At 41.0% G+C, this 25720-nt stretch overlaps 2 protein-coding genes across 4 annotated transcripts in view; both read left to right on the top strand.

Annotated features, from left to right (window-relative positions):
* The window catches only part of GSPT1 (G1 to S phase transition 1), a 41829-nt gene extending 39577 nt beyond the window's left edge, over positions 1–2252 (top strand). For all 3 annotated transcript variants that reach the window (XM_039492909.1, XM_039492910.1, XM_039492911.1), the window contains exon 15: positions 540–2252. In XM_039492909.1, coding sequence (XP_039348843.1) covers positions 540–592 — 53 coding nt within the window. In that variant the 3' untranslated portion in view covers positions 593–2252. The remainder of the gene's footprint in view (positions 1–539) is intronic.
* An 11003-nt stretch (positions 2253–13255) lies between these two features.
* Positions 13256–24228, top strand: RSL1D1 (ribosomal L1 domain containing 1). Its single transcript, XM_039493376.1, has 10 exons — positions 13256–13281; positions 14711–14942; positions 15466–15605; positions 16400–16538; positions 17686–17834; positions 17931–18032; positions 19065–19158; positions 19245–19373; positions 20522–20749; positions 22850–24228. Exons 1-10 carry the CDS (start codon positions 13256–13258, stop codon positions 23198–23200), a joined length of 1590 nt encoding a protein of 529 aa, XP_039349310.1. The 3' UTR covers positions 23201–24228.
* The last annotated feature ends 1492 nt before the right edge of the window (positions 24229–25720 follow it).

A 25720-nucleotide genomic window follows, 5' to 3' on the forward strand; every position in this document is an offset into this window, starting at 1 on the left:
TAACTTTTCACTAACCTGACAACATACCTTATGGTCACAAAATATTATGACTTGAGGCAATCTTTGTTTTGCCATTCATTCTAGACTTCCGGCTATATGCATCCATAACAAAACTTATGGAATTACTTCCTGAAATAACATGTGTTTGCTCTTTAAGAGCTGTCCCTTATTGGTTACTTAAATTCTTCCATGTATTCCCTTGTCCTACAACGTAACTTGCAGGAATGGTGTCTTCAATCTGTACAAGTTGGAATAGCATAACTTAAAGCACTTATGATGAAGCCTCTCTCAGCAAGCAAAAATTCAGATGAATACAGAACAGGCTCACTCTTTGTATCTATATTGATTTCTCCTGTGAGAGAATGGCACTTTTGCTCCCATTAATACACTATTGTACTCTTGTCATGAAAAATAATTTTTTCTAACATATAATTAGACACCATGAGAAATCTCTGTTTTAGAAGCTTTCACACTTCTAGATGTAAGTGCACTGTTCACCAATAAAAGACCTAACACAAGCATCTTTCTCCTTGGTTTAGGTAAGACCATTGCAATTGGAAAAGTTCTGAAACTGGTTCCAGAGAAGGACTAAGCATTTTTCTTGATGACCCTGCACAATACTGTGAGGAAAATTGACTCTGCAAAAGCCTACTTCACACCGCCTTCTTCTTTCTGCCCATTGATAAACTTCTCCCCATATTTTGCAAAGACAAATTTCACAGCCAAGGTCCACATTATGTCAGCTTTCTCATATTGAGAGCTCTGCTATGCCATTGTTGAATTTCCCAAAAAGAGGGTTTTTTTCTCCCAAATTCTGCTTCCTTGCAAAGATTCGGCAATAGCTTTGTAAGTGATGTGGACATAATTGCCTATAATTATGAAAATCTAAAGGATTTTTAATGTTTAATTTCCCCTGGCATATTAAGACATCTTTTTTCCAGGCAGATCACTCAGTGTGAGTGTGTGTACACATGTTACAAAGACAACTACCATGTTAATAAACTATTCAATTTGAAATCCTTTTTGGTATTGGAATTGCTTTTGAATAATGTTTTTTATCTGGATGTAACACTGTTGCATTAGCTTTTTAACTTTCCAAGGATTCTAAATGTTCGATTACTTGGAGTTTTCTAAACTCCTCAGCGGCTCTCTTCCTTCTCCCCCTCCGTGTTTTAAATGAGGTACTTAGACAATTGACCAAGTTTGTATAAAAGGAATTTGTTTTGCCCCAGCCTAATGGTGGTGTTTAATGCATTCTTTAAATTAAATACCTTTCTGCAAATGTGGCACTACTTTATTAGCTTTATGTTGATTTATATCTACAGCAAACCTACGTTGACTTAACATAATTTCTTAGACACAGTAAGTTGGTTTTGAATGCTAGAATTACATACTGTGTCTTTATAAAAAGTACTGCATAATCAAATTCTTATCTTCAGAAAATGCTAACAGTAAATCAATGGAAGCTGCAAAAACATGGTAATTGTGGCAGTAATGCCTGCATTGGTATTTAACTGGGCCAGTTAAAAAAGTGCTAGTTCTACAAGTCACTTAGTTCATTCTCTGTTAGAAGGCTGGATAATCCTTGCTGTTTTAAAGATCTGTCTGAATTGAGGGGAGAGACTATTTAAGACTCTAAGTGTTTGCACATATTGAAATATATGAGGTGCAGAATCAAGTGCAGTCTGTACATTTTTGCATATCAAGCCAATTTAAGCTTGTGTAGACTGGTGAAGAGCTTTCTTGAGAAAGTAAAGCCATAAGCAGTTTAAAAGTAAGCTTCCTCAATACAGCTTGAAGGAGCTAAATATTAAAACCCTACGTAGTTCTAGGTAAAAGTGGACTATATCTCCTGTTGCCATCCTGGTTCGAACGATGTGAAAGAGGGTGAATGGGAAATGAGAGAAAAAAAAGTATTAATGGAAATCTCCATTATTAATTTAAAGGGTTAATTTCAGAGCTTCTTCAGAATACTTTTCCTTAAATTAAATATTTTGCAATTGTAAAATTAAATAGTGGTGAGCCCTTGCCTTTCCCAGAAGCTGACAGTCACATGACTGTTTCAGTTTACAGAACTCAAAATTTTAAAGAGTTTTATCCTTCTTGTTTCTTTGTAACTGTGGAATTCCCATTCATTTCACTTAAGGCTACATTGTATGGACAGAGCAAGTTATTGTCCTTCAGTTTCATATGATTACACTTGTAGCTACCGTAATGCATGAAATTTAAATAAATTTTATTAAGTCTGCAAATCTCTGGGCTTTTATTTTTCTGGGAAATCTGAGAGCTTTAGACAAAATATAAACAAACAACTTCCCTCTCCCTTCCCTCCCTCCCAACTAAGTGAACAAAAGCAAACCACAGACACTTGGATCTTAAATTGGTATAAAAATTAGTCAAGGAAATTCTTGCAAAGCTCTTTGTTTTTCTGATTTGACTGAAAAATCTCAAGTATATAAATTGGCTCCCAAAATGTTTATGCTTTTGAAATTTTCTCCTTATTAAAACTGCCTTTCGGGAGTGACAGTTCAGAGAGGATCTTCATATAAAGTTATTTTTTTTATTTAAAGCATTGAAATGCAACTGAAGTACTAAATATCTGAATTATCACTTTTGAGCAAACTTATAATGAGGACTTAAATTGATTAGTTTGATCATGGATTGAAAACTGATTCATCACTGGAACCTGAAAATCAACTGATGGATGGAAATATAACAGGTACATGGAACTGTCAAGGATTTCTATAATATATTCCATCGTAAATCTAGTGTATTTGAATCCTATTTACATAAATTGAAGTGCATTAACAATATGTTGAAAGGTAGGTTGTAGATCTTGTTAAAGCAATACAAAATTTTTATAAGTTGTAAGGTATTCTGTTTGAATATTTTACAACCTTTAAGCATACTAATAGCAAAATGCAAAGCAAAAGTATAGGGCATTTGGCTTCATTTTTAGGTATAAGAGCTAAATATGTCTATATACCTTTATCTTATTTTGACCGTAGACTTTTTTGAATCTTCCTCAAATTGCGTAAGTTTAATGTACTCCATTAAATCTTCGTACCACATTGTTAGTGCAGTTTTTACTACAATTGATGGGCTGAATTTAGATAATTAAGGAAAAAGAAATGGTGCAGCTGCTTTGTTTTGAAATAAGTACTACTTGCTAATAAGTTCCTCAATGTAATAAACTTTTTTAAACAGTTGTCATTTTGAATCCTTATTTCCTTCTGTCAAAACACATGGCAAACTACTTTGAAGATGAAAGAAATAAAGGATTTATCCAGCCATAAGAGGAAAAAATAATGTGAACTAAGACATGAAGAGTTGAACTGAGTGTAAGGAAATGGCTTAACTTATCAACGGATAAATATATTATAGGACTTTACATAATTAAGATCTTTTGTTACTGAACTGAAAACCTTGATAATATATGTAATGATTAAATGCAAAAAATCTTTATGTGGAGTAGCAGAGTCCTGATTATTCTGTAACATGAAAAATGACAGTGCATTCTTTCCTGCTAGTTATAAGAGGAAACAAACACCACATAAAATAGGGTCCTGGGCATGCTAATCATCCACCTAACTGGGAATATGCCTTTCTTTGGTCAGATCTGCAGATAGGCAGAAACTGCTTTACATTTGCTGGTACCAGTTTCCTGATGCATACTTACGCTAATTGTTAACTATAGTGGCACTAGCCATCCACTGGGGATAGTTCTTTGGAAAACTAGATGCTTTATGAAGTTTATTCCACAAGGATCTTTGCTGGTGGTATGGCTTGAGGCTACAGATTTTTCAGTGGCACAAGATGCCCAGTGAAAATTGCTTAATGAATAATCTCTGCCACCAACTCATTCAATATCATCATCATCATGAGAAATATAGCCTTCAGGAGAGGTCTATATATGTCCTCAGATATTGGAGGGTTTTATACAGTGTAGTAGGCACTGTATAAATATGTTGTAAGAGTCAGTTTCTGTCTAACAAGGTTACACACTGATTTCAAGATGGGAAGTAACAAGTGACTATAGGAGAGAGGAAAAGGTGGAAGGAAATGAAAGCTTAAACAAGAATAGGACTTTGAAAATGCTGTGGAGGAAGTAGGATTTGGCCAGAAGGATTTGGCCAGGTCATGGGTGTGCAGGGTAATAAGAATGGAGTGTTATATGACACCCATGTTGTGTGACAAGGAAGATGATGGCATTAACAGCAAGCAAAATGGGAGAGGGTTTGGAAGGAAAGGTGAGAAGTTTTATACCAGGTGAAGTTTGACAAAGATACCTAGGGAGCGTCAGAGACAGGTCAAGATGCTGAATTGTATAAGAGGAAACAAGTCAGCAGTATGTAATGTGAACAGAGACCACTGTAAAAACAAAACAAAAAAAACTAAACCACCTAAAGTGGAAGAACAGGTGTCCTCGTTAAAAATTAACCACATATGTCCCTTTAATTAAGAGATGAATGCACAATCCACTTCTCTAGGTCCTCCGCCACGACTTCTAGCAAAAATAGAGAAGAACGGGCTTTAATCCTACAATTACCAAGATAAACTAAAGCACTACTGTTTTCATAGAATCATAGGTCATTTAGTCAAGTCCCCTGCACACAAGGCAGGACTAAGTATTACCTAGTTCTAGACCAGGGGTCAGCAACCTTTCAGAAGTCATGTGCCGAATCTTCATTTATTCACTCTAGGTTTCGCGTGCCAGTAATACATTTTAATGTTTATAGGTCTTTCTATAAGTCTGTAATATATAACTAAACTATTGTTGTATGTAAAGTAAATAAAGTTTTTAAAATGTTTAAGCAGCTTCATTTAAAATTAAAACGCAGAGCCCCCCAGACTAGTGGCCAGGAGCCAGGCAGTGTGAGTGCCACTGAAAATCAGCTTGCGTGCCATCTTTGGCACATGTGCCATAGGTTGCCTACCCCTGTTCTAGACCATCCCTGACAGCTGTTTGTCCAACCTGCTCTTAAAAATCTCCAATAATAGAGATTCCACCACATCCCTAGGCAATTTATTCCAGTGCTTAACCACTCTGATAGTTAGAAAGTTTTTCCTAATGTCAAACCTAAACTACCCTGGCTGCAATTTAAGTTTTGAAAACCTTTTCAAGTCTTTATATGTCAAGAAGAAAGGCACTAACTGGAACCGTTTTTTCCATTGCAGGTCACTTATATTAATGGCTTTGGTAACAATAAAATGAGCAATCAGATTTTTTTTCCCTCCTCATATGTAGAAATACTGGCTTGAGGCTCCAAATACCAATTAAAAAAAAAAAATTCTGCTTTTGGTTTCCTGCCATCAACTCTAGTCCACAAGAAGGTTAATCCCAGCCTGCGTCAATGACAATATGCACACTACACCTCTACCCCAATATAACGCTGTCCTCAGGAGCCAAAAAATCTTACCGTGTTATAGGTGAAACTGCGTTATATCGAACTTGCTTTGCCCTTGAGCATTTCCATTATTAATAGCTAATCATTTTTGTTAGAACTAACACACTGTATGCAGTAAATAAATCTGTTCTACAATAGTTAAATTGTATCTCCTTTAATTACAATAATTTATTTTATAAGCTTACTTAAAAGATACAGTGTATTAACACAGGTACTAAACACTGCTAAATGCACTCATGAGGGCTAGGTTTCATCATACATCAATCGTTTGGTCTGCGTGTAATGCTTAGGAAAATGCAAAATTCACATAAAATATCAGAAAAATGTTTTTAATTACACATCCTTACAAATTGTTGTAAAAAAAGGTTTTGGTATTTTAGCAAATAGGAGCATGGGCCACTTCGTCACTTAGCCAACTATGTTATATGTAGATTGTTACGTAATATGAACTGTTAACTATTAAATACATTGTAGTTTGAAAACTTTTTGGGGGTACAAGATGCTTGCTTATAAGATGCACCCCTTAACATTTTTTTAATTTTTAAAAAAACTTGTTATACTTTGTTGCTTCATGCTACTGCGAGCCGCCTTCTTTGCCAGGTCAATTATGGATTTTAACTGCAGTATTTGCAGTCTATCCACATCCTGGCTTTCTAGCCACTTAAGACCAATCTCTAACCCTACAACCGCATCAGCAGCTTTGAGCGGTGGCTCTGAGGGTTCTTCATCACTATCCTCAGGGTTAGACACATTTTTTGAGGCACCAGGTGGTTGAGGGGCAACATTATGAATTATATCTACATCTGTAAGTCGTTCATAGGTTGGACACATAGCATCCACCTCCATCCACTTTTGAACATCAGCTATCCCACTTTGAGCCATAAGTTCCCTGTAGACTTGTTCTGCCTCCATGGCCTCTTCTTCTGTAAAACCTTCAAAGTTGTTCTCATCTTAGTCTTCTTCCTCATCTTGGTTGTCGTCGCTTTCAGTGACAAAAGCACTTTTGAGACCACGATGCCAACATTTCTCTATCATTGATGGAGTGATTCCTAGCCAGGCTGTCTCACCTAAGTTAAATACATCCAGCAAATTCAATTTCTTGATTACATCCGTTATGCTACTGTTGTCCTCAACAATTTTATTTACTAAGGCTTTCGATAGTTCATTTTAAACGTGACTATAATGCCTTGATCGAGGGGCTGTATTTTGGACGTCATGTTGTTAGGAAGGTAGCTCACCTTTATCTTCCCATCTTTGCTGGTTAAGGTCTCAATTGGGGGGGTGAGCGGGACAGTTGTCAAGTAGGAGCAATGCCTTTGGCTCCAGGTTTTGTCTGCGTAGGTGGTTCCGGACAGCTGGTACAAAATACTTCTTAAACCATTCCTCGAAAATATCCAATGTCATGTAGGCATTTTTTGAATGGCGATAAATGAATGAAAGCGAATCCATGTTCTTATGGTGAAAAGCTGTAGGTGACTTGGATTTGCCTATGCACAGAGGTTTAAGTTTATGTGAACCGGTTTTATTCACACAGAAAAAGTATTGTCACTCTCTTTTATCACCTTAAAACCTTTGGCCTTTTGTTCTTTGGTCTTAGAAGCAAGTGTTCTATCCGGCAGCATATGGTAACATAAGCTGGTTTCATCAGCATTATAGATTTGCTCCGGAGCATAGCCACCCTCAATGATGATCTCTTGTAACTTTAGTGGGTATTCATTGCAAGCTTTTATATCTGCGGAGCGCGTCTCTCCTGAAATTGCAACTTGCAAAATGCCATGACGCTTTTAAAAATGATTAAGCCATCCACTGCTAGCATTAAATTCGTTACCTTGATGTGCAGAAGCGTCCTCGCCCGAACATGTAAAATCGAGATCCTTCTTCAATTTCTCCACTTGTTTCCTTATGCATGGGTGGGCAGATTTTTTGGCCCGAGGGTCACATTGGGGTTCAAAACTGTATGGAGGGCCAGGTAGGGAAGGCTGTGCCTCCCCAAACAGCCTGGCCCCACCCCCTATCTGACCCCTACCTATTTCCTGCCCCCTGACTGACCTCTCAGAAACCCCGACCCATCCAACACCCCCTGCTCCTTGTCCCCTGACAACCCTCTCCAGAGACCTCCCACCCCTACCAAGACACCACCCCCTAGCCAAGCCCCCCTGTTCCTTGTCCCCTGACTTCCTCAACCCCTATCCACACGCCCGCCCTGACAGGTCCCCCTGGGACTCCCATGCCCTATCCAACGCCCCGACCACCCTGCCCCCAGAACCTCCGAACCATCCAACACATCCATCCCCAACCGCCCCCTGAGACCCTCCGCCCCTTATCCAGCCCCTCAGCTCTGGCCCAGCACCCTTAACATGTCACTCAAAGCAGCATGTTAGAGCCAGTCACCCTGACGCGCTGATCCTCCAGAGCGCACAGCCCCCCTCTCCCCCCGAGTGTTGCTTTACCGCGTTGTATGCGAACCCGTGTTATATAAGGTCATGTTATATCAGGGTAGAGGTGTACTTATAAATGACTACAAAAATTATTTGTAACTTGGATCATCATAAATAGGACCCTACCAAATTCATGGTCCATTTTGGTCAATTTCACGATCATGGGATTTTAAAAACCAAATTTCACAGTTTCAGATATTTAAATAGTAAATTTCATGGTGGTGTAACCCTGGGGGTACGGACCCAGAAGTGAGTCACAAGGTTAGTGTACGGGGGTTGTGGTATTGCCACCCTTACTGCTGTACTGCTGCCTTCAGAGCTGGGCAGCCAGAAGGCAGCTGCTGGCTGGACACCCAGCTCAGAAGGCAGTTGCCTCCAGGAGCAGCAGCACAGAAATAAGGGTGTAGCATTACCATACCCTGCCACTGAGCTGGGTGCCCAGCCAGCAGCTTTCACTCTACAGCCCTTCAGCTCTGAAATCTGGTCTCCCCTACAACAGCCAGATTTCATGCAGAAGATCGGATTTCACGGTCTGTGATACATTTTTCACAGCCGTGAATTTGGTAGGGTTCTAATACTAAAGTTTGACATCTTCCCTTGTGTTTAAAGAATTTTTTTTTTAATTTTTACACTAGGAGTGTAAACATCCATAATCTTTTTATCTCTAACTCAATTATTATTTGCATTTATCAGATCCCTATTCTTCGGGAGAGAAGGAGTGTAGTCTAAGATTACACAGAAAATATATAACTAATGAATGAACTCTTAGAACAATAGCAAAATTTTCCAATGTCTCCAATAATAGGTTCCTTGCAAATTCCTCCTCAAAATGTTTTTCTTACAAATTTCTGCATATTTTCCTTCTACAATTTAAGGCAAGTAGTACATATGGTCCTGATAGAATATGGATTTCAGAAATTTGCCTCCAGTGAAAAAGTAACCTAGTCTGGGGAAATAAAAATACTTCTAAAACAAAAATTGGAATCCTTAGGGAGTTTCCAACAGCTGGTTTGCTGACTTAGAACTACAGAAAAGCTAAGCTTTTAGTTTTGGTATGTACTACCCACAGATTGACTCAGAAGAGCAGTTTTCATTTGACAACCACAATCGTAGACAAGCCTTCCACTGAGGAGACTGACTCAGGCCATGTCTATGCTACAGTTACTTCAGCTGTGCTACTGTTGCACAGACACCACTTATATCGATGGAAGGGGGTTTTCTGTTGTAGTTATTCCACCTCCCTGAGAAGCAGTAGCTAGGTCGAGGAAATTTTTTACAGCCCTGAGTGACTTACCTAGATTGATTTAATTTGTAAGTTAGATCAGGCCTCAATTGTCTAACTTCCATGATTATCCTTCCTCTATCCTCCTGTCTTCATGTATGTCCAGTATCTCAAACAGGAGTCTTAAGAAGGGGCATAGTTTGGGGAGGACATGATGGGTGTACCCCCCCTCAAACTGCAAGGCTCGGGAAGGCATGTAATTTACCCCCATGTGCAGCCCTGTTGGCCTGGCTGGAGCTTCCCCTCCACCCCTCCAATACACAAATAAAACTATAAAACTTGAGGTCTCTGTATCTTCCTTCTCTCTGAAGATCCCTAAAACACACATGTTCTTTGCTGTCACCTGTTTTGCTACCATTTTCACTTTGCAGAGCCTCTACTGATCTGAGGACAGGACTTTAGATTTTGTGACCATCAATTCACTTTCCACATCCTAATGCATCACAGCAATGTGCTTTTGGAACCACCACTCTGTGCTGTGACGCTGCTCTCTATCTGCAAGCTCTAAAAAGCTTTCTCTGATTTCAGCACAAGTTTCCTTGTCCCACACCTGCTTTGCCAGAGATGCTCCAACAGGTAGAAGAAACATAGAATCATAGAATAACAGGGTTGGAAGGGACCTCAGGTCATCTAGTCCAACCCCCTGCTCAATGCAGGACCAATCCCCAACAAAGTCATTCCAGCCAGGGCTTTGTCAAGCCTGACCTTAAAAACCTCTAAGGAAGGAGATTCCATCACCTCCCTAGGTAACCCATTCCAGTGCTTCACCACTCTCCTAGTGAAAAAGTTTTTCCTAATATCCAACCTAAACCTCCCCCACTGCAACTTGAGACCATTGCTCCTTGTTCTATCATCGGTACTACTGAGAACAGTCTAGATCCATCCTCTTTGGAACCCCCGTTCAGGTAGTTGAAAGCAGCTATCAAATCCCACCTCATTCTTCTCTTCTGCAAACTAAATAATCCCAGTTCCCTCAGCCTCTCCTCATAAATCATGTGCTCCAGCCCCCTAATCATTTTTGTTGCCCTCCGCTGGACTCTCTCCAATTTTTCCACGTTCTAGCTATGTTGTTTAGGCCACACCATATACAAGCTGTCCTACCACACTGCTAGCAACATATATACACGTGTAGTAACATATATAGATCTCAGCAACTTTGAAGCAGCTGCCTTGCTAGTCTACTCCAATCTCTTATCTAGGGCAGAGGAAAATTTGAAATCACTAACTACTCCACTTTGTTACCCAGTAGATGGGGGTGGGAAACTTTTGGGCCTGAGGGCCACATCAGGGAATAGAAACTGTATGGCGGGCCATGAATGCTCACAAAATTGGGGTTGGGGTGTGGGAGGGGGTGAGGCCTCTGGTTGGGGATGCGGGCTCTGGGGTGGGGCTGGGGATGAGTTTGGAATGTAGGAGGGTGCTCTGGGCTGGGACCGAGGGGTTTGGAGTATGGGAGGGGGATCAGGGCAGGAGTGCAGGAAGGGGTGCAGGTTCCGGCTAGAGATGCAGACTCTGGGGTGGGGCTGAGAGGTTTTGGGTGCAGGAGGGTGCTCTGGGCTGAGATTGAGGGGTTTGTAGAGCAGGACAGGGATCAGGGCTGGGACAGGGGGTTGGGGCATGGGGAGAGGCTCAGGGGTGCAGGCTCTGAGCGCCACTTATCTCAAGTGGCTCCCGGAAGCAGTGGCATGTCCCTTCTCTGGCTCCTATGCAGAGGCGCGGCCAGGCGGCTCTGCACACTGTCCCATCGGCAGGCATCGCCCCTGCAGCTCCCATTGGAGCGCTTAGGAGCCAGAGTGGGGCCATGCCACAGCCTCTGGGAGCTGAGTGGAGTGGCCCCTGACCCTGTGCCCTGGCTGGAGTGCCGGAGCAGGGCTGAGCCACGTGGTACGGCCCCCAACCCAGCGCCCCAGACAGAGCAGGGCCAAGCCGTGTGGTGGGGCCCCCAACCCAGCGCCCCGGGCGGAGCGGGGCCGAGCTGCATGGTGCAGCGCCAGAGTGGGGCTGTATTGCAGCCCCCCGACCCAGCACCCTGTCAGGAGCACAGGAGCAGGGCTGAGCCTCGTGGCGTGGCTCCCGACCCAGCGCCCCAGTTGGAGCACCAGAGTAGGGCCACACCAGCGCCCCGGCTGGAGCGCTGCAGCAGGGCAAGCCCCAGACCTCGCTCCCCACCGGGAGCTTGCAAGCCGGCTTAAAAGGGCTTGTGGGCTGAATCCGGCCCGCAAGCCATAGTTTGCCTACTCCTGCAGTAGATGTCAGAGAGCCAGCTATCTGAAATGGCTGCATGGAGTGTGTCAGAGACAGAGTATTTTAATCCTTGTATTCTATTTGTACTGGCACATCAACAGAACAACAAACTGGGGGAGGAGATCTCACAGAAGGGAGTGAGAGCAGGACTGAAAGGCAGAGAGAATAAAATAAAGGGGGGAAATGAGCAGAACTGCCAACTCCATATATTCAAGCATAACCTCCCTGCTGCCTTCGTTTCTGTACCTGCTACAAGCCCTGCTGCTGAAGAGTGAGAGGGTTAGAGCAGAAATTTATTTTGAGCCTTGCCTGAATTTACAGACCATGTTGTTCAGAAACCCCCCACATGACATCCCCTCTCACCTCCCACACACCCTAATTAACTGACATGTAATACTGGACAGCAATAACCCTTTAAAAAAAACCCACCCATGCCAACCTTTGTCAGTGTTACCTAGGGCTGGGCAAACCTCCATCCCCCAACATACAGATTTGTTACATTTGTTTCTCTCCATCGGTTTCCAAAGGTCAAATCCATATAGCGCTAGCCCTGTCACCCTATTACTGTATTCTTAGGCCTGGTATTCTGTTTCTCCTGGATACATTCCCCTGATTTTCCCTGTATTTCTTCACATTACCCATTTTCTGTTACTGTATTCATAGGTATTTCAACCAACATGCCTCTAGAATAGACTAGAACAGTCCTCCTTGTATCCCTTTGCAGACGGGGAGAAGTATACAATAAGAGTAGTGCTGTCAAATGATTTAAAAAACTAATTAATTGCGATTAATCACACTATTAAACAATAGAATACCATTTATTTAAATATTTTTGGATGTTCTCCAAATTTTCAAATATATTGATTTCAATTATAACACAAAATACAAAGTGTACAGTGCTCATTTTATATTTATTTTTATTACAAATATTTGCACTGTAAAAAACAAAAAAATAGTATTTTTCAATAAACCTAAAACAAGTACTATAATGCAATTTCTTTATCATGAAAGTTGAAGTTACAAATGTAGAATTATGTACAAAAATAACTGCATTCAAAAATATAATAACGTAAAACTTTAAAGCCTACAAGTCCACTCAGTCCTACTTCTTGTTCAGTGAATCGCTCAGATGAACAAGTTTGTTTACATTTGCAGGAAATAATGCTGCCTGCTTCTTGGTCATAATGTCACCTGAAAGCGAAAAGAAATTTTCCCATGGCCCTATTGTAGCCAACATCACAAGATATTTACATGACAGATGCGCTAAAGATTCATATGTCCCTTCATACTTCAACCACCATTCCTGAGGATGTGCATCCATGCTGATGGCAGATTCTGCTCAATAACAATCCAAAGTAGTGAGGATCAACTCATGTTCATTTTCATCATCTGAGTCAAATGCCACAAGCGGAAGTTTGAGTCTCTCTTTCGGTGGCTCAGGTTCTGTAGTTTCCACATCTCAGTGTTGCTCTTTTAAGACTTCTGAAAGCATGCTCCACTCCTTGTCCCTTGCAGATTTTGGAAGGCACTTCAGATTCTTAAACCTTGGGTTGAGTGCTGTAGCTATCTTTAGAAATCTCACATTGGTACCTTCTTACCATTTTGTCAAATCTGCAGTGAGTGTTCTTAAAATGAACATGTGCTGAGTCATCATCCAAGACTACTAGAACATGAAATATATGGCAGAATGCAGGTAAAATAGAGCTGAAGACATACAATTCTCCCCCAAGGAGTTCAGTCACAAATTTAATTAATGCATTTTTTTAAACAAGCGTCATTAGCGTGATCTGTCCTCTGGAACAGCGACCAAAGCATGAAGGGGCATACGAATGTTTAGCATATCTGGTACATAGATACCTTGCAATGCTGGCTACAAAAGCGCCATGCAAATGCCGCTTCTCACTTTCAGGTGACACTGTAAATAAGAAGTGCAGTTATATAACAAACAAATCTACCTTTGTAAGTTGCACTTTCATGATAAAGAGATTGCACTTCAGTACTTATATGAGGTGAATTGAAAAATACTGTTTTATAATGTTTACAGTGCAAATATTTGAAATAAAAATAATATAAAGTGAGCACTGTACACGTATTCTATGTTGTAATTGAAATCAATAATATATTTGAAAATGTAGAAAAACATCCAAAAAATTTCATTAAATTTCAATTGGTATTCTATTGTTTAACAGTCAGATTAAAACTGAGATTAATTGCAATTCATTTTTTGAGTTAATCGCGAGTTAACTGGGATTAATCAAGAGCCCTAAATAATAAGGGATCTAATTAAGAAAGAACGCCCCCATGATATGATGCCTGAATATACACACATCAAAGTTTAAATCAAGTGCTCGGAGTAGGAATCTAGGTGTCAGGCCTGCTAGATTTTATTCCTGAGTATTTGTTTTGGGCATGTTGACACTCTGGTGAGTCTGGCTTTGTCTACGTATGCAAAGAGGGCTCTGGTATTTCTACTACTGTGTCATGCAAACCTGCAAGTAAAAACACCTGAACCCTGCAGCATACTAGATTTTCATTTAGAAATCTCCTGTCACTAAACAGCTACTGGTAGAGCTGCCTTGGTGTTATTATGGTAGGAAGGAAGGGTTATGACAGATACCCCACTGGACCCCCATTCTCCTTGTTTCCACAGCTGGCTTCCCTTCCTTGCATCCCCAGTCTCCCTGTGCCCACAGCCCGCCCCTTCCTGGACCCTACTCTCCCTGTGCCTGGAGCTCCCTCCCGATTAGAACCCCCCCCCCCTATGCCAGCAGCTCCACCTCTGCAGACCATCCCCCCTGTACCCACAGCTCCCTTCCCATTTGGACCCCCCACTCTCCCTATGTCCTCAGCTCCTCCCCCGCACCTTCACACCTCCCTGTGTGACCACAGCTCCCCCACCCCCTAGAGAGCTACCTTAGAACCCTCCCCTCAGAACAATCTCCTCTCCCCCCCCACCGTAGCTCCCTACCCGCCTAAAAACAATCCCCCCCACAGCTCCCTCCTGCTCCTCAGATCTCCCTCCCCCCATAGCTACCTCCCCTCCCAAGAGGGATAGCTCAGTGGTTTGAGCATTGGCCTGCTAAACCCAGGGTTGTGAGTTCAACCCTTGAGGGGACCATTTAGGGATTAGTCCTGCTTTGAGCAGGTGGTTGGACTAGATGATCTCTTGAGGTCCCTTCCAACCCTAATAATCTATGATAGTCTCTTGCCGGCAACCCCCTCCCACCCTCTGAGCCACCTTCCCCCCTCAGAGCGATTCCCCCCCGCACCGCAGCTCCCGCCCCACTCAGCACCATCTCCTCCCCCTGCCTGTGTCCCCAGCTCCCTCCCACCCTCAGAGCGATCTTCCCCCTCCCCGCGAGACCGCAGCTCTCTCCCCTTCTCCGAGGAGCGCCAGGCGAAAGCGCAGCAAGAAAACTCAGTCAACCAACACACCGCCCAGAGCTTGCGGTCGCTGTTGACGTCATCGCCACGCGACAGCTGCGCGTGCGCAGGGACCGTTCCCCCCCCCCACACACGTGTCGGGCTGCTGTGGGACTCGGGAGCATGGCGGCGCTGGATCGCCCACAGGTACCGGCGGCTGCGCGGCCGAGCAGGGCGTGACTCGCGTGTGGCGGAGGCGCGGATCGCTGCGGAGATCCTGCACCGCCGGCGAGCGGACTCGGGGCCTCCTGCCGAGGAGATCCGGAGCCTTGTTCGGCTGCTGGCGGGGCGGCTCGGCTGCCTCAGGCCTGAGCCCGCACCTGGCGCTCGGGGCGGGCGGGGGGCTTCCGCGCTCGCGCGGCTTCGGCTGTGTTAGGGGTCGATGCTTGGGATGGGGGAGGCGACAGGGCTCGGAATTGTGTCCCTGGGGGAGAAGCAATTCCGCAGTGACTTGTGCTGTGTCTAGGGGGAACGTCAGTGCTGGCAAACCGAACGTTTTAACTGTAAAGCAGAATCTCCCTTCTGGTGATGGGCGAGAGCACACTGGTCTGCCAGGCAGTACTAACCATAGCGTGCGTGTCTGCCAATAACTCCCTTTGATTCACACTAATAGGAGAACTCAGGCCTGGCCTTAACATTAATTTATCTTGCCGTTTCTCTACCCTTCCAGGTTAAAAAGGCAGTGCGGGCCTTGCTCGCATACACAAAGACCAAAGACAACACAGATGAACTGCTTTTGAATGAGAACGAGAATGTATACTTAATGGTGACAGTATGGAAAATCCCACCACAAGAACAAGTTATCAAAATGTAAGCATTCTTACACTTCTGGTTTTCCTCAAAGGCTCTGGTTTCTGTATTCTATAATAAATACTTTTCATCTGCTGTGGCATGCAGTGGACTGAACTTACATTCTTTGCTTGTATCTCCATAAGACCACCATGTTTAAATATATTATATGTTTCAAGAATTGTTAGTAGCCTCAAAAGTTTGGAGCACTGACTGATCATGTGTGGGAGTTTCCATGATATATGAGTCAGATATATAAAGGATCAGATCCTTCATACCTTACTCACTTGAAGTCATTTAGATTAGTTACATAAATAAAACACGATTTAGGCCTATAATCTCTGTATGGATCTATCTACTAGGCTCCAATCGAGGAAAGACTTCAACATATGCTTATCTTTACACTTTTTAAGTAGTCCTAATGAGGTATGTGGGATTACTCAGTACTTAAGCATGGGAGGGTATGGCTACACTTAAAATGCTACTGCTGCAGTGCTTCAGTGTAGACACCATCTGCACCAATGGGAGGAATAATACACCTCCCTGACAGGCAGTAGCTAGGTCAATGTAAGAATTCTTACATCAACCTAGTGCAGGGTCTATGCCAGGGGTTAGGCTGGTATAGCTACATCTCTCAGGCAGATGTAAAATTGTAGTCTAGAACAGGCCCAAGTCACTGAAGGATTGGGGCCTAAAGTCTTTCTGAAGTACTCATAACTGTAGTGATTTTGAACTTCTCTGTAGGCCTGACTTTGGAAAGGGAGATTTGTATTCCATCTCTGAATGTTTCCACCCTTCTCACCCTCTTTTTATAGCCCACTTCCTCATGGTATTCGACCAGAAACATCTGAAGTTTGCCTCTTCACAAAAGATGAACCTGAATTATCTGCAGAACAGACTGAAAACTTGTACAAGAAACTGTTGATCCAGAATGGGATCACAAATATCAGCCAGGTAAGGAAGACATTGGAATATGATATGGACAGTAATGTCTTGTCTTTCTCCTTAAAACTTCAGAAGAAGAAAAACAGGTGTGTGATTTCTCATGCAAAATATTAACTTAATTCAGATGGTTCAAAACTTAGGACTTCTAATCAAATTTCTCTAGCTTGTCAAAGTTTCAAAACTTCAAAATTTACCCAAAGGAGTAAAATTGTCATTGCTTTCAATATTATGCAAGCAAAATATATCAGAGCATGCTTATTAATTAATAGCTTCTTTTGCTTCATTTTTAACATGCCAATAGTTTACAATAATTTGAAAATAGTTTTTAAAGCATTTTTAGAAAGCTTTTTTTCAGTGTCTGCCAGTGTGGTTTCAACATTAACTGTGATATGACTTAAATAAGATAATCTTTCATAAATGGAAAATTGAATACTCTCTAACGTTTATTTACTGGACAAAATTATATAGTGTTTGACCTGTGAATTGTTAAACAGAGTTTGTTTACACCAGTGGTTCTCAAACTGGGGGTCGGAACCCCTCAGAGGGTCGTGAGGTAATTACATGGGGAGTCGCAAGCTGTCAACCTCCACCCCAAACCCCGCTTTGCCTCCAGCATTTATAATGGTGTTAAATATATATATAAAAAAGTGTTTTTAATTTATGGGGGAGGGGAAGTCACTGAGGCTTGCTATGTGAAGGGGTCACCAGTACAAAAGTTTGAGAGCCACTGGTTTACACAAGCTGAAACAATTCACAGTTTTCCCATTTTCAGCTGTGTTGGCTCCTATGTCCTAATAGGAATAAAAAGCAGTCAAAATTTGTTTTTGAAATGTGTGGTTTTGGATTGATTATGTGTGACCATATGTACTTCAGCTACCATTTGATGGTTATATATATATTTTTTATTGGTATCTAACATCCTGTATTGTTTTGATTTTTTTTAAAAGTCTGTTACCTGTTTTTTAAACGCCAGTTGGTCTTTTTTGTATAAATCATGTGTCAGTGTTTTAAATAAAGTAGAGAAGACAGCAGAATACACTTTAATGTGGAAGTCTTAATCGATTGGCAGTTATGCCACTCAGTTGTATATAATCATAGAAGTATTCCATTCATTCTTGCAAGGGAGTTTAATCCTATCATTACTTTCACATTACAGATCATCTCTTATAAAACTCTCAAAAAAGAATACAAACCATTTGAAGCAAAACGTCGTCTCCTGAACAGATTTGACCTCTTCCTGGCCGATGACCGAATTAGAAGGCTTTTGCCCTCACATATAGGGAAACACTTTTATCAAAGCAAAAAGTAAGTCTGTAGCTAATACATGTTTTTACCATATTGTCCTGGGAAGCTGAACTGTTCTTAGTGAATTATGTTTTTCTTTTCCTTTTTTGTTTTTAGGGCACCTTTATCTGTAAACCTGAAAGCCAAGAATCTAGCTAAGGAACTAAACAAACATATTCAGGGAACTATACTTCCAGTTACCAACAAAGGGTGTTGTTAGTAAGTATTGATTTTTGGCTTGTGCTTCACTTGAAGGACAGTATTGTGCTCAATAGTAGGGTCAGAATGCAATACTCAATTAATTTATTTACTTTCCCTCCAGTAGGGCTTTGAATAAAGTGAGGTAAGGGTTCACCAAAATGCACAGTACTTGCAGTGGACTTTGGTTTGTACAGAGAGACTGGGGTTTGTTTGTTTTTTAATAGAAACTTTGACAAGGAGTTTTCTTTTTGACCTTGACTGTAACTTTAAAAAAAAAATGAGAAGACATCATAGCCCTAATCATCACAATGCATTAAATCTTAGTGTTAATCTCCCATCCTACTACATTTTTATGTGACCTAATAGATTGCATAGGGTTATTTACTACCATTAATAACAAATCAGTTTACCAGGACACTCCATTGTATGAGAAGGTCTTGTTTCTGTAAATCAGAGATACTGCCATATTAATACACAATTCTCTTTTCTGTATTTTAAATCTTTATTTTATGACGGGAATAACACTTATTAGCTATTCTAATGATGTACATAGGTAGTTTGAAGATTTATGGATAAAATTTTCAAAAGCTCCTAATGGACTCTCGAACATAGGTCCCATTGAAAGTCTACAGGCTTTAGGAAACTAAGTCACTTAGTTTTGAAAATGTTACTCTTATGACCTTTGAGAGACAACTCCTTGTTTTTACCAATTGAAGTATCTTTTCCTTAAGATTCGCCCCCCCCTTTGTTTATTTTTTATTAAGACTTCTATAACTTCTTTACGCATGATTAGTTCCTGCTACAAATATAGGTATTCTTTAAAGATTTAATAGCATCTTGCAAACCAAAAACAAGTACTGAAAAGGCTAGTATAAAATAGTTACAATAGATCTTATTTCCCTGTGAAGTCCAGCATTCTTTTTTTAAAATTAGGATCATTGTGAATAGACGGTACTCATAGTCAATTTCTTGATATGCCTAAAAGCAAGTGGTTCAGTCAGGAGGTCTGTTTTCATGTAAGATAAACAGCACACCTCTCTTTTCTTTCAGTACAGCACGTGTAGGTCACACTGGAATGAAAGCTGATGAGTTATTAGAAAATGTTACTGTTGCTGCTGAGGTGATTTCCAATAAGTTGCCAAAGGTACTATGACATGATTAAATTAGAATGCGAAGTGGACTTGATTTAAGCGTTTCTTTGTTTATATTTACTCTTCTTAATTATTGCAGAATTGGAAAAATATTAAAGTTCTTCACCTGAAAACACTCAAATCTGTTGCTCTCCCAATCTTCAATTCATATATCTCCAATTTAGATGAGCTTGACAAGCCGCCATCTCTCAATCAAAAGGGAGTACAGGTAAAAACTTCCTACTAACTTTGCAGAATAACTTTCCACAAGGTGGTGCTATAACTGGTTATTTGTTATCTTTATGGAATAAAGTGTTTGTCATGTAAGTTTAACATATTGGCATTGGGGATATTTGCCAGACATCTAGGTGCAGTACACAGACAGCATACACATAAGTGATGTTGAACTGTTCTCACTCAGCACTTGTTAGCATGACTGCATGCTTTTCCAACAGTACATGGTAATAAGAAACCACTGTTTCTACTTGAAGTGGTGGCAAATGGAAAACGTAATCATATAGTGTTGCTAGTCTCCTCCCTTCAACTGGTAGAGGATGGGATTCCCTCACTTTTCTATACCCTTGTTTCTACCTTGAGATCTGGTCTTCTTCGTGGACCAGCCAGGTTATACGGCTTCAGTAATTTTCATAAGGAAAATACAAAAAATGAAAACAAATACTTAATCGTATTAATTAAATTAATGCACAGCTCAGGAGGATGCATCGATTACTATCAGCTGAACTATGACTTCAATATTGTTTCGGTAATAAACTCTAAAAAGTTTGGGTTATTTTAATTTTTTTGTCTTCTTTGGATGTTGTTTCATCAATTTAATCCACTTGAATGTCAGCTATTTCTTTGCATTGAATTCTGCAATTGATTTCCCTGTACTTGAAATAGTTGATTTTTGCTGAATTGCTCACAGCTGTACACTTTGTGAAGTTGTCATTTTGATGTCAGCATAACTTCTATACAGGGAAGAGGAAGAATTTTTTAAAATGTAAATATATAAGAATCCACTAAACCCTGTAATTTATCGATATTAATACAATATATATTAGTCCATGTATGTCATTCATACAGGATTACTATACCTTTAGTAAGTTCTCTAAAAGTAAAACTCAGCATTGTTTCCTCCTTGTCTGTTGCCAAATCTGAACTGCAAGATGCATGGTAACATTGCTTATAAAATTGCTGTTACGGAAGAATTGTAATGAGTGTTAACACTCTTCAAGATCTTCAGTTTCAGAAGTTCTACAATAGTGGACTATTCATTCTTGCCTTTGTAGTAAAATAGATCAGTATATTTGTAATAATGTGTCCGACTGGGGTGGAGGGATGATGTGTAATTGAAAATGTTTTGATTCTTCCTATAAGAAAAAGAAAGGGAAAAAAAGGAAACAGAAGGCAGTCACAAAACAGACTTCAACTAAAGCCAAAGTGACAGATGAAAAGATGATGAAGAATAATGCTACTACTAAAGACCTTGAGATGGAACAGAAGAGAAAAGCAGAAACCTTGGCAGTCACAGAACCAGATGAGGATGATGGAGAAATTCCGCAACTTGTTCCTATTCAAACAGAAGCCAGTATAGCTGGGCAGGAGGTAATTCTCTTTAACAACAAGTTTGTGAAATCTAAAGTTTAGCTTTAACTGAATGAAGATTTTGAATGTGGATGAAATATACCTTTAGAAAGGAAAGGCTAATGGAAACAGTGAGCAAGTTAAATCATTGGTATGTCTAACCTAATGCTTGCAGGGCAGTGTGTTTTAATACACTTGGAGTGCAACATGTATTCCTGGGAACATCACAAGAGCAAGGGAGTCTTTTCTCTTGGGATTTTTTACAAGCTTCTTCTGGACAGAGGAAGCTATTTTTTTTAAACAATATTACTTCTGACTAGCACAAATAATAGGTTCTCTTTTAAATAAAACAATGGCTTCTGGAGTGAAATTTTATCTACTGTTTGCATTCCAGATGTACAAAATCTTAATTAGATTAGTCAACGCATTTTCCACATGTCTGCTATTTGGAAAGATGAAAACTATGCACTCTGTGAATGGATATTCTGCCTATATGTGTGTCTTATGTACCATTTCATCAAACTGTTTGACATCAGTATGTTGGTAATGGACTGTTGCCATAGATAATCATAGCTGTGTGGTAGCAATTCATTCCCTTACTCTGACTTTTGAGATAAAACAGCTTTGAAGCAAGTTCTGAATCAAATAAATCTCTTTAAATGTGCCTCCTTTTGCCTGAGTGGAGGTCACTATTTAGGGGAGAAGTAACGTCAAATCTTTTGTGGACTAATACATATAATTTACACTTCTGATAGCAACAAAATAGGAGAGCCAAAGGCTATTAAAAATTGAAAGCCTTGATGCACTGTTCATACTGATCAAGACATTACTGGGAATGGAAATACTCAGGATCATATACCATATATACTTGTTCATAAGCCGAATATTTTTGGTAAAAAAGTGACGCATCAAAGAGCGGGGGTCGGCTTATAAACAGGTCTGCACCAAAATTTGATTATTTTAAACTCTGTGGAATTATTGAATTGAATATCTAATACAGGGATCGGTAACCTTTGGCACGTGGCCCACCAGGGTAAGCACCCTGCGGGCCAGGCCAGTTTGTTTAACTGCCGCATCCGCAGGTTCAGCAGATTGCAGCTCCCACTGGCCGTGATTCGCCACTCCAGGCCAATGAGGGCAGCAGGAAGCAGAGGCTAGCACATCCCTCGGCTCGCACTGCTTTCCGCAATTGGCTGAACCTGTGGACATGGCAGGTAAATAAACCGGCCCAGCCCACCAGGGTGCTTATCCTGGCAGGCCGCGTGCCAAAGGTTGCAAATTCCTGATCTAATGCATTGTAGTTTTGTTTACTTGGAGTATCTGCAGGCATGGAGCCCCTCAGCTCCCCGTGGCTGTGGTTTGCCATTCCCAGCCAATGGGAGCTGCGGAAACTTCCCGCAGCTCCCATTGGCTGGGAACGGGGAACTACGGCCACAGGGAGCTGAGGGGCTCCATGCCTGCAGACGCTCCAAGTAAACAAAACATCCTGACCTGCCAGCGGCTTACTGTGACGGGCCAGGAGCCAAAGTTTTCCAACCCTTGAAGTAGAGGGTCAGCTTATGAAAGGGTCATATAGTTTTTGATATTTTTACCTATCCATTTTGGGGGGTCAGCTTATAAACGAACAGGCTAATGAACGAGTATATGCGGTAATTAAAATTTCTCCAAAACTATCAAGTTGACTTTGGAGGATATTGGTATTCACATCTCTAATCATGCTCAGTTTGCAGACATTTCCAGCAAGTCTGTGTTAAATATCCAATGGAGAGAAAATGAATGAACATAAGTTACAAAGTTGTTCTAAAATGAAAAATAGTCATCTTGGATTTTTTATTTTAAGCACCTTTTAACTACTAGTATGTTCTCCTTAAGTCTGTTTCTTTTCTGTACAGTATCAGTCAAAATATTTTTTCTTGGACCCTTTTATGGTTGAGTTGGTTTATATTAACCCTTGCACAGCCTACCTGAAATATGACCAACTGAGTTAGGGCAGAGAATATTCTGTTTAGTGGATGGCACTGATCTTTAGTGCTAATGTTTTTATCAATCTTGTCTTGCGAAACAATTATGATGTGTCCTTTGTTGTAAGATGACAGTTTTTTTCCCATGTCTTAAATACAGAAAACTGAACCAAATCAGACTCCAGGAAAAGATGTAAACACGAGCAGAAAACCTGAGACACCACTTGGTAAGAGAAAGATGGCATTGTTGGCTCCGGAGACTCCAAAAACAAAACTGAAATTGGCTGAAAATGAGGAAGATTTGCCAACACCAGCTCCACAGAAACAGCCCAAGAAGCCCAGGATCTCAAAGGAAGTAGTAAAGGAGAAGGAGCTGAAAAAGACTCCCAGAAAACCAGCAGCAAAATCCTTTGACACACCTCATGGGGGCAAGCTTGTAAAGTCAGCCAAGAAAGCTCCCAAAACACCAAAACAGATGTCCAAGAAAATGAAAGTCCCACAATCAGTCTGAACTCTGTCAGTTATATTATTGCTTTATCCTATAAAGTGAACTGATTAAACGTATTTGCTTTGCTTAAAAAAATAAAAAATCACTATAAATTAGAGAAAACAGCTTGATTAAAAGAGAGCCTGAGCATAGGGAGCTGTCTTCACCAAGGTTTGTAATTGTCTATCAGTGTTTCCTTCCAGTAGCAGTGGGGCTATGAGACACGTAAATAAACCTTTCTAATTTGGTCATTTCTACATTTCTTTATGTCATCACCCAGGCTTTATTATTTCCTTTGCCTGTACTAAAAAATATACTTCAATGCTTTATTTAGCTACGTGGATGCTCCAAACAAGAGGTGTCTCCTTTTAACAACAGAGAAGGGAGAGAAGAAAGAGGATAGTAAAGATGAGGGAAATGCAGTTTTTGTTGATGTTCTAAGGATAGAGAGAGGCTGGGCAATGATAAATATGCTTTGGGTTGGCCACAAAGCTGTTGCTTTGGATACTAGCTCACCTCTGGGAAAACGTCTGCTTGATTGGGTCAGGTCCCTCTCCTTTACTGGTCCTTCTCAAGCTGAGCAGAGCTGGATGGGCAGTCTCAGCTTGCTGTGCCGGGGCCGTGCAGTACAGTTGATTTCAGGATCAGGTGAAAAGCAGAGAAAGAACAGGAGGAAGATTGCAGGGGATGGGAAGGAACATCTGGGGTTGGGATAAGAGGAGAAGACAGGAGGATCTCGCATGTCAAGCTGGGCTTCTCTCTGGCATAGCAGTGATGGTCAAACATCCCCATTGCGATATCAGGGACTAGTGTCACAGCAACAACTCTTACTGAGGTGATGGTAAAAAGTTGTTTTTCTCCCACAAAGTGTTTTCTAAGGGCTCTAAAAAAGCAGTGGGTGGAATAACTCATCCTCTTATTATTTTGCCCACCAAAAAAGCATAATTTCCAGAATGTGTATTTTGGTCCATTGATTTTTCTGTCCTTATTTACCAGTCATAATTTTTAACACAGTCCTTGAGTGGTATCAGTAAATCCTCTGTTTAAATTAATTCAGTCTTTGTCTCCTCACATTTTTTCTTAAACAGTTTTATATAACATCATTCTGACAATTCATGAACAGTTATGCATAGTTTAGTTCACTATTAAGGTAAACCTGGAGGCCCCATTATTACAACAATCTTCATCTTTGACCTGTCAGCTGCTTTCTAAGTTATCATCTGTGTTCTTGAAATCATGTTCTCCCTTGGCTTCCATGTCACTGTTGTTTCTTGGTTTTCCTATCTCTAACTGCTATTTCAGCATGTCCTTTGGAGGATCGTCCAATGTTTTGTGGGAGTTCAAGGGGGCTCTGTCTTTGGTTCCCTTCTCTTGTCCCTCTACACCTTATCTCTGGGTAATCTCATCCGCAAACATAAATTCAACCGCTATCTCTTTGTGGATGACTTACAGATCTCCCCCTCTACTGTCTCCTGTGCAAACTAAAATGTCACCTGGTCTCTGACATTTCCTTTTGGATGTCTAGCCATCAGCTCAAGCTCAACATGGATAAAATCTTTCCCTCCAACCCATTTCCTCTGCCACTGCCACCTTTCTCGATCCTTGTGGATAACAGCACCATACTGTCTGCCAGGACAGCAACCTGGGTGTCATCTTTGACTCAGAACCATTTTAAGGTTCTTACATCCAAGCTCCGTCTAACTCTTGCTGATTATTTCTGCATAACATCTCTAAGATACAGAGAGCATGAAAAGGTGGGAGTTGTCTTACCACTTTGAGAGGCCAATTAAGTAAGAAAAAAAGCTCTCTGTATGTGTATATATATCTCCTCAATATATATTCCATTCTATGCATCCGAAGAAGAGAGATGTAGCCCACGAAAGCTTATGCTGAAATAAATGTGTTAGTCTCTAAGGTGCCACAAGTACTCCTGTTCTTTTTGCGGATACAAACCAACACAGCTGCTACTCTGAAACCTAATGTTAAATGTTTCTGTGTCCAACTAAAGATGCCACAGTGTTCTCACTGGCACAGTTTAAGTAAAAAAATATTATCAATCTTATCTATATATGTTATCTCTCTAGATACTATAAGTGACTGTTGAAGAGGGGGAGTTGCAGAGTTGCCTTGTGGTTGGGCTTGCCGTGTGTGGAGGGGGGGAGAAGGTTGCTGCTGGGTTTTTTGCATTTCAAAGTTGGTAACCCTGGTCTACATCTGCAGAGAACCTTAATCAATAGCTCTGAGGGGTACAACTTGCCCCATTCATCTCATGCAAGGATCTGTGTACTCCCCAGTTCACATAAGTTGATATTTTCCCAATATAAATATGATATGATGGATTTTAGAATTCCTGTCATGAAATTAACCATTTTGCTGCAGCCAGGCCATGAAATTTATTCTCCCCCTGCCCTGCAGAGATTGCATGAAGCTGTAGTTTATTCTGCAGCTTTCCACGCAGGGAAGAATTAACTAAATTACAGTGTGTGATCCCTGCTCTGTTCCATGGAGCTAAGCAACAGGAAGTTGAGGAGCAAGAATTGGACT

Source organism: Mauremys reevesii, linkage group 10 (genome assembly GCF_016161935.1).
Source record: "Mauremys reevesii isolate NIE-2019 linkage group 10, ASM1616193v1, whole genome shotgun sequence".
Lineage (NCBI taxonomy): Eukaryota > Metazoa > Chordata > Testudines > Geoemydidae > Mauremys > Mauremys reevesii.